The 9,319-nt window shown below is 41.9% G+C and overlaps 1 protein-coding gene across 1 annotated transcript in view; it reads right to left on the bottom strand.

Moving 5' to 3' along the window:
- Positions 1–9,319, bottom strand: part of LOC107291629 (acyl-CoA (8-3)-desaturase-like) — a 35,692-nt gene that overhangs the window by 9,229 nt on the left and 17,144 nt on the right. The window contains exons 5-8 of the mRNA XM_029284976.1: positions 8,751–8,879; positions 8,086–8,143; positions 7,409–7,485; positions 4,633–4,730 (exon numbers count right to left, since the gene is read on the bottom strand). Of these exons, the coding sequence (XP_029140809.1) occupies positions 4,633–4,730; positions 7,409–7,485; positions 8,086–8,143; positions 8,751–8,879 (362 nt within the window). The remainder of the gene's footprint in view (positions 1–4,632; positions 4,731–7,408; positions 7,486–8,085; positions 8,144–8,750; positions 8,880–9,319) is intronic.

The raw sequence follows: 9,319 nt of genomic DNA, 5'->3' as shown, positions 1-9,319 counted from the left end.
AATAATAATAATAATAATAATAATAATAATAATAATAATAATAATAATAATAATAATAATAATAATAATAATAATAATAATAATAATAATATTGTTGGAAGGGACCTTGGAGGTCATCAAGTCCAACCCCCTGCTCAGGCAGATAACCCTATACCGTTTCGGACAAATGGCTGTCCAGTTTCTTTTTAAAAACTTCCAGTGTTGGAGCATTCAACGCTTCTGGAGGCAGGTTGTTCCACTAGTTAATTGTTCTGTCAGGAAGTTTCTCCTTAGTTCTAGGTTGCTTCTCTCTTTGGTTAGTTTCCATCCATTGCTTCCTGTCCTGCCTTCAGGCGCTTTGGGAAACAGCTTGACTCCCTCTTCTTTGTGGCAGCCCCTGAGATATTGGAACACTGCTATCATGTCCCCCCTCGTCCTTCTCTTCATTAAACTAGACATACCCAATTCCAGCAGCCATTCCTTATATACTTTAGCCTCAGTACTCTTCTCAGTACTCTTTCTAGAGTCTCAACATCTTTTTTACATCGTGGTGACCAAAACTGGATGCAGTATTCCAAGTGTGGCCTTACCAAGGCATTGTACAGTGGTATTAATACTTCACATGATCTTGATTCTATCCCTCTGTTAATGCAGCCTAGCACTGTGTTGGCCTTTCTGGCAAGTGCAGCAGACTGCTGGCTCATGTTTAAGTGATTGTCCACTAGGACTCCGAGGTCCCTCTCACAGTTACTACTATTGAGCAAGGTACCCCCTATACTATACCTGTACATTTGATTTTTCTTGTCTAAATGTAGAACCTTACTTTTTTCACCATTGAATTTCATTTTGTTAGATAGTGCCCAGTGTTCAAGTCTGTCCAGATCCTCCTGTGTCTTAAGCCTGTCTTCTGGAGTGTTGGCTATTCCTGCCAGCTTGGTGTCATCTGCAAATTTGATAAGTTCCCCATCTATCCCCTCGTCCAAATTGTTGATGAAGATGTTGAAGAGCACTGGGCCCAGAACAGAGCCCTGGGGCACCCCACTACACACTTCCCTCCATGTAGATGCAGTTCCATTGAGGACCACATGCTGAGTATGGCCGGTCAACCAGCTACGGATTCATCTGGTGGTGATGGTTTCCAACCCACATTTTTCTATCTTATCAAGTAGTAGGTTGTGATCTACTTTATCAAATGCCTTACTGAAGTCCAAGTAAATTATATCCACAGCATTCCTCTGATCCACTAATTTTGTCACTTGCTCAAAGAATGCAATAACATTTGTCTGGCATGATCTGTTTTTGAGAAACCCATTTTGGCTTTTAGTAATGACTTTGCTTGCCTCTAGGTATTCGCTGATTCATTGTTTGATTATCTTTTCCAGAATCTTCCCAGGGATTGAGGTCAGGCTGATAGGTCTGTAATTTCCTGGGTCCATTTTTTCCCTTTTTTGAAGATGGGAACTACATCAGTCCTCTGATAGTTCCCCAGTGCTCCAGGATCTTTGAAAAATATAGTTCAATGGTTCTGAGATCACATCTGCCAGTTCCTTGAGAACCTTGGGGTGTAATCCATCTGGTCCTGGTGATTTGAACTCGTCTAGGCTGGACAGGTGCTCACTTTCCGTTTTCTTGCCTATCTTAACATGTGTTTCTATTCTGGTTTTTATGGCACTATTTTTGGTAGGTTGGTCTGTTTTTTCCCTTTGTGTAAAGACAGATGCAAAAAACAAGTTAAATAGTTCTGCTTTCTCCCTGTTGCTTGTCACCTTCTTGCCACTTTCCCCCACTAATGGACCAATCATTTCCTTCATTTTGTCTTGTTTTTTACATGTTGAAAGCAGCTTTTTTTTGTTATTTTTGACTTTGGTCGCAAGCCTTAGTTCATTTTGAGCCTTAGCTTTCCTCACTTTATCTTTGCAGGTTCAGGCTATTTGCTGATATTCTGACTTAGTTATGTGCCCCTCTTTCCACTTTCTATACTTGACCTTTTTATCTTTAAATTTATCAGAGAGTTCTTTATGCAGCCATGCTGGTTTCTTTTGAGAGCTGTTATTTTTCCTCTTTGTTGGTATTGTGCTAGACTGGGCTTTTATTATCTCACTTTTCAAAATTTCCCAAGCTTCTTGAGTTGTTTTCCCCTGGAGGATTCTCATCCATGGAATCCTTCCCAAGCCCTCTTTAAGTTTATTGAAATTAGCTCTCTTAAAGTCCAAGACTCTAGTTTGATTGTGTTCTATTGCTTGTGCTTCTATAATGTTGAATTCCAATATTGCATGATCACTTCCTCCCAAGGTTCCTGTGGCTTCAACACCTTCTATCATTTCATCTCTGTTAGTGAGAATTAGATCCAAAATGGCTAATCCCCTAGTTCCCTTTTCTACTTTTTGGGAGACAAAGTTGTCTGCTAGGTTTGATCTTAAGGGTTAAGTTGTTTTTTCCAATTCTTGTGAATTTTTTCCCACTAGAATTAAATCATGTTTCCTTGTTTTCTTAAGTTTCATCTTTAAGTCTCTATTCTCAATTCTTTATCCATTTATCTGTTTTATCTGCTCCTTCTCTGTTGTTATTTTCTGGGAATTTTGTTGTTGTAAAGTTAACTTGGAAATAGATTGATTTATATTTTCAAAGTTATTTCGGATTTCTTTGTCATTTAAAGTCATTGTTTTTGAATTAATTGCAGTATACTATATATCTCCTCCTATGAAGTATTCATGTTTTCTTGATATGTTCTTTCTACATGTCTCTGATCCAAGATGGCCAAGAATTTGAGTTTTTCTCTTCCTTTCTTTTCTCTGCACATAGCTTTAGAGTCCCAATTAGATAGCTATTTGTAATCCAAATAGCTCAAAAAAGTTTTTTTTAATTTATAATTCTCTCTTTGTCTACAGCCCAGATTATTGTCTTTTTGTCATAGCTGTTCTTTGTTGTTAAAGCTTTGAAGGTCACAAACACAGATTAGCTTTTCCCAGGTTTTGCTAAGTCTTATATTAAAGTCATAGCTGTCATAGTCTTCATCCACCACTAGGTGTCAGCATCTATTTGTTTTTCAATTTCTAAAATGAACAATTATCTTTAAAATGAGAGTCTTAACCATTCAACAATTTTAGATTTATCAGATTTAAGTTTTAAATTTCACGTTTTATATTTATTTCACTTCCATATTTTGATCCTCCATAAAAAGATTAATTCATCACTTCCGTTAACATAAGGGTGGGGTGGAAATCCCCCTCCTTCCCTTTTGGAGGTATTTTGCTTCCTGGGGATCTTTTCCAGGAAATTAAATATAGAATTGAAAAGAGAAGATCAAATTCCTCACCCAGTTTCAAGCACGCTATTCACAGTTGTGCTGATTAGTACTTTTGGACTTCAGTTGCAATTAGCTTGGGCTGGTCGATGCAATACGGCTAGCCTTTCTTTTTTCATGTTAGACAGCATTCCTCAAGTCAAACAGAATGGCCGCCATTCCAGAGTCGCTGGAGCACCCTTCTTTCTTTACCACCTCTCCAGGTGACTTAGACCCATTTAGGATCCCCTGGCAGGGCAAAATTAGCCACGAGGATGTGGAGAATCTGCAAGCCCGCCACTGGTCACTACCACACAAAACTGGAAGCAACTTTAAACCTGTGGACTTCAACTCCCAGAATTCCTCAACCAGCCATGATGGCTGAGGAATTCTGGGAGTTGAAGTCCCCAAGCCTTAAAAGTGCCAAGTTTGAAGACCCCTGAGCTAGCTGGTAGTGGTGCATATTAATAAACATGGATAAATTCATCATACATTTGTCATTGCAAAAGGAAAGTGATTCAGCAAAGGAACAGCCACCAAAGAAATTAAAACTGGTACTTTTTTCCTTTTTTTCTCCAGTTTGTAATATTTTATTAGATTATAAAATAAAATACAAAAATACAAAAGCAAATAGTAGGACACAATGGGGAGGAAAAAGGGGGGAAAGTGAGGGGGAGAAGGGAAAAAGAACAGACTTCCCCTGTTGCAGTAGAAGGAAGCATTAACACTGTACCTCAACTTTTTAACTTTTCTATAATATTATAAACTAGCCATTTCTATAACAACAAATGAATCTAATCAGTAGAACCCAATCCCCCTTTTTTTAGCCTTCAAGTTTTTGACACCTTGCTAAGCACTGCTGGTACTCAAAAGTGATACAATTTGTGAAAAGGTTGAAATGCCCTGCTCTCGGTAACCTTGACTCCTGATGACTCCATGAACAAAAAGGTGCTTTGCAAGTGAGGGAATACAGATGTGGTTTCCTACTGCCTTCTACTGAAACACTTTTTAAACACTTTAGAAACTTAAAAAAATCCCCTTTCTACTCTAGTATTTAGGCATATTTCCTGGCAGTCTCTCATGCAAGTATTAATTGGGCTTGGCCCCCATTAGTTTGGTGCTGTGATTGATTTTGCATTAAGATATTACAGTGTCAGTCATATATGTAATAAATTGCAAATCAGATCAAAGACCTAACCACTTTTTCCTGTGATTCATGACTCAGACATTGTAGCAGTTGCCCTCCTTCAGACTGGCAAGATCATGAAGGAAATGAAGCACCACACATACAGTAAAATCTCCCTCATTTCATGCATCAATTATATGCTCAGGCAGCATTAGTGCAGTTGAGAATTCCCTACAGTTCCTACCTGGCAAGCCAGTAGTATGCCATGAAGGTCTTGAATCCCATTAAAGGAATGTACATGAGACATATACGGAAATTGCAGAATAACGTAATAATAAGATCCTGCCAAAAAAAGGGAGAGAGTAAAAAGTATGAAAAAATGTGTGTTTGTCAGTTTCCTAATTGCTTTATGCAAATAGGTTGATTTTAAAATACATTATGTTGTATGATGCAGATCACTTAGTTTAACAAAGAGCTGAAAGATCATATTTAAAAGAAAGTTATTGCACTGTAGCATAGCACAACAGCAGAACAATTTGTTGGTCAATTCTGCCCTGGAAATTACAAATATTACAAGTGAGAGCATGCAGGAGTCTATGGCCATTGGGCACAACAGAATGTGCACACCCACTTCATGCCGCCCCCTCCCCAGCTGCCCCTTCCTCATTGCTCTTCCCCTGCGACTTGTCCCCTGTCACTCCTCCCCCCAAAAAACCCTGGGCAATTGGCTGCAGGACAAATTGCCATGGCCAATTCACCATGCAGGACAATTAGCCATGTGTCCCTCAGCAACTTTGCAGAGCAGGTTTAATAAAGCTGCAAGTAATAACAACATCAGCATCAAGTAGGGCGGGGAGAGCCACTGCCTGCTCCTCCTTCAGCTGGGTGGGTGGGCTCACCCTCCTCTCCTGCAGCGCAGACCCCAGCTTTGCCCATTTGCATCAGCATTTACAAGCCAGCATCCACCACAGTTCCTGTCCAACTTCCCCCATCCCTTGCCAGGTAGGAACTGTAGAGAATTCTCAACTACACTGATGCTGCCCCTGGTTTTGAGGCTCCCTTCAATGGGGGATTTCTTGGGAGGGGCTCAGGGGCTCTGTAGCAGTGGTGTTTCCCCCCCTTGTGAACGTTTAGAGGCTTGGACTTCAATGTGGCCTCAAAAGCCAATGGGGGTGCTAGGGATAGCCCCTCTCGCTCCAAGGAAACCTCCTCAGAAAGAGCATGTGCCACCACCTCACTCTGTTTCTCCAGTTCCTGGACCAGTGTCTCTCTGCAGAAACAGCTGCCATGCAGCAGAATGGCCCAAAGTAGCTGCAAAAACACCCCTGAAGCGCCTGAAGGAGGGGCAGAAGGCTTAAGCGCTGCCTTGTCTCATACCTGTGGCCATACAGGGCAGACGCTCCTGCAAAGACGCCATGGGGAGACTTCACTGTGCTTCTTGCTTTGCTTTCCCCCAGAAGCAATCCGGATCCTACAGCACCGGAGCCTGGAGAAGCAGCAGCCACAAGGGCAGGTGGCCCACTCTCAAGATCACTTCCTGCCCCACCCGGCACCCTTTCTGCATGCCACATCCAATGGGAAGGTAGAGGCCCACCTCTTGTTGCATGGATTGTCCTCTGGGACACGTGGCTAATGATCCCATGCGGGCAAATCAGCCACGGTGATTTGTCCTGCTGCCAATTGCCGAAGGGGAGGAGTGATAGGGGAGAAGCGGTGGGGGAGGGGGAGCTGGGGATGGATGCCCACGGTGGGATGGCTGGGGTGGGGAAGCTGACGTGAAGTGGACAGGGTCAAGCGTCTGTGGCAATTGTCCCATTCTGGCATGCAAAACTTAAAATTAATCATAAAATTTTGTGGACCAGTTGATTCCTAAAAGAAAGCCACACTCAGTGGAAAACAAAAGGAAATTTCAGCTCTTGTGGTAGGTTTTCATCCACTTATTCATTTTCATATACCTGTTCCAGGTGCCATCAACACATATATCTTCTCATTGTTGCAAATTTAGGTTTGGGCTCCCTAATAGCTACCNCTGCCCCCTTTGTCCTGGTTTCAGATCTGAGCTGGTTCTGATGGGAGCTGGTTTTGAGGACATAGTAGAAATGTATACAGCTAAAACACTAATGCTATCTTGTGTTTCCAGTGTCTGGAAGAAATTGGAATAGCATCTCTGTCACCAAAGCAATGCCTCATTCTTTTTAATGAAGCTCCCTTTTGGTGAGCAATGATGATGCAGTCACTGTTCCAGTTCCCAGATACCATGTTTCCCCCAAAATAAGACCCAGTCATATATATATATGGCTTTTGGGGGAAACACGGTATCAGGATGTTCAGCCCAGCCGGGCATCCCACCCCCCAGCGTGTGCAAAAGAGGTGGCAAATGTGTAGGGGCTGACGGTGTCCAGCAGCAGTCGCAGCCCATCAGCCCCTTGGCACAGCACAGGTACATCTGAGCACAGAGGCAGATGCAGGGTGGGAGGTAGTCGTGAGGATCATGTGCTGGCACCAGCAGCAGGCAGAGGCAAGGGCATGGGGGGAAGCAGGTGATCCGAACATGCTATGCGGACAGATCACCTGCTTCCTCCCCATGTCTCTGCCTCCCCCTGCTGCCTATGCTGACACATGAGCCTTCCACAAGCTTCCCATGAGCCAGGCAAACACACAGCATGACTGGCTCACCTGCCTCCCCCCCCCATGCCTCTAACTCCACCTGCTGCCAGTGCCACCGTGCGAGCCTCCTGTGAGCCAGGCAGCTGCACAGCATGTCCGGATCACCTGCCTTCCCCTGCCTCTGCAGTTGGACTTACCTGTGCTGTGCATGCTATGGCTACAGTCGGGCCTCCTGTGCTTGCTGCCTCCTGTGCTGGCTACAACCAAACACACACGGGCTTTTTGGGAGGGGCTTATATTAGGAGCATACTAAAAAAACAGGCTAGGGCTTATTTTCTGGGTAGCTCTTATTTTGGGGTACAAACTGTCCCATAGCAGAAGGTATTGTGTCTGCATGTTGGTCAAGTACTTACACTCCACTGTTTCTTCTTAACAGCATAGCGAAGCATGACTAAGTACACAAAAGCAGCGAATGCTAAGGGTGCCAGTACTGGAAAAAATGAAAGCAAGAAAGCAAATATGTGTGAATCATTCAAAATTATAAGCATTTCTTATATGCTTCCTCCTTCCTCTCAACTTTTCTACTCACTAATTAATTACTACTACAGATTTCCTCCATCTGCTGAGCCATCCATTCCATGTCATTGCCATACTTCATGTATGGTGGATTAGAACTCCAGTTTTCCGGGAGTTATGGTCTCACATCTGGAGTGATTTATTTGGGAGAAAAACTGAATACTTTTATCAAAACAATTCAACCTTTGATTCCAGATATTCCATTTTTCTCCTAAACTTCCACTGATTAATTGATTTAGCCAATTTATATAATTGCTCCTCTCAAAAAATGTGAATCTGAGTAGCTTACATAGTAACAATTAAAACCATGTAACCATTCAAGAAACATCAAATATAAATAAAAATAAAAATAAAAAAACATGAAAGTCCCCAAATCAGCTGGAGAACAACTACCACTTAACTTCAGAAACCCTTTTGAAGGCTCTCCACAGGATGGCCAAGGTTGATGGAAGATCTGATGCTGGTGTTTTAGAGTTGGACTAACTTTTTGGTTCAAAATGGCAGAAGTACTCACAGCTAAAATATTTGTGCTGGTGCTGGTAAGGCATGTATTTCTTTTTCTTTTTTCCAAGCTGCAGGAGAAACACAGCAGTTTAATGAAGGGCAAAATAAACCACTCTTCAGGATAGACTTAATAGCCTCTCTTCTTCACAGTTCAGCTCAAGAATTGTAAAAAGTGGTTCTCCTCATTAAGGACAGATTTTGTCCATGACTTTGCATTTGAGGAGACTTGATCCATCTCATCTGAACAAAAGTGGATACTAGGGACAGGAAACTTTTCTAAGTCTAGTAAATGAAGAGTGTGGTAATATTTGCAGTAATATTTTTGTGCTCCTGGAAGCTCTTAAATGTTGTGAAAGATATAATAACACCATACAAATCAGAACAACAAAGGGTTTTTTTGGAAGTGTTTTTGTATTTAGCAGGATAAGTTCAGACTGGGTAGTTTTAGGAAGTTTTTTTTTTTATTTGTCTCTTGAAAATCTGCAGCAAATGGCATTGCGTATGTTGCTGAATCTCAGTGGTGGAAAACTGGAGGTCTGGGAAACTTCAAAAGAAAAAGATAAAGGGGAATCAGGCACAACACACAGTTTACAAGCCCCTGGGCTACCCGTGTCTGATTACAAGTTGTTCAGGCATTGATAATTTTTTGAATATGATTATCTAAACTTTACTCACCTCCACAGATAGGGACTTCCCTAAGCTGAAGACAAATGGGTGCATAACGAGATCAGGATCCTTCTGGAAACAGTTGGGCTTGGCATGATGCTGGTTATGCATGTCAGTCCACCAAGACTTTGTGAAACCCTGTGTAGAAAATGTTGAAATGCATACATACATTCCAGTCTTCATTTCTTCTTTGGAAGAGCTAGTATTACCATGTAGGTTATACCTGATCTAGCTGCTTTCCCCTGCCCACAATCCCCCTGCCCCAATTGCTGGCATATTAGAAAAATATAGAAATACAAAAGTAAGTGAGCAAATAGAGAAACTACGGAACCATCTTTTCCATTTTCAAGGGCATTGGGCTAATGGGACAAAGGTCACAGCATCTTCAGCTAATGATTCCAGCATGACTGATGGTGTAAAAAAGGAACTACATTCAAGAAATTCTGTGATGTGGACTTAGAGACATTAATTATCAATTGCAAACCATTTATTCTCCACAAGAGTTTTCCACATTTATTTGCAACGTACATTTCGTCCATAAGCTTGCACAAACAATGCATTACAAACTCTAGCTGACC

Source organism: Protobothrops mucrosquamatus, unplaced genomic scaffold (assembly GCF_001527695.2).
Source record: "Protobothrops mucrosquamatus isolate PMUCROS unplaced genomic scaffold, P.Mucros_1.0 scaffold1156, whole genome shotgun sequence".
In the NCBI taxonomy this organism is placed as follows: Eukaryota; Metazoa; Chordata; class Lepidosauria; order Squamata; family Viperidae; genus Protobothrops; species Protobothrops mucrosquamatus.
The sequence above is the reverse complement of the archived record's forward strand: the minus strand, read 5'-3'. Positions and strand labels throughout refer to the sequence as shown.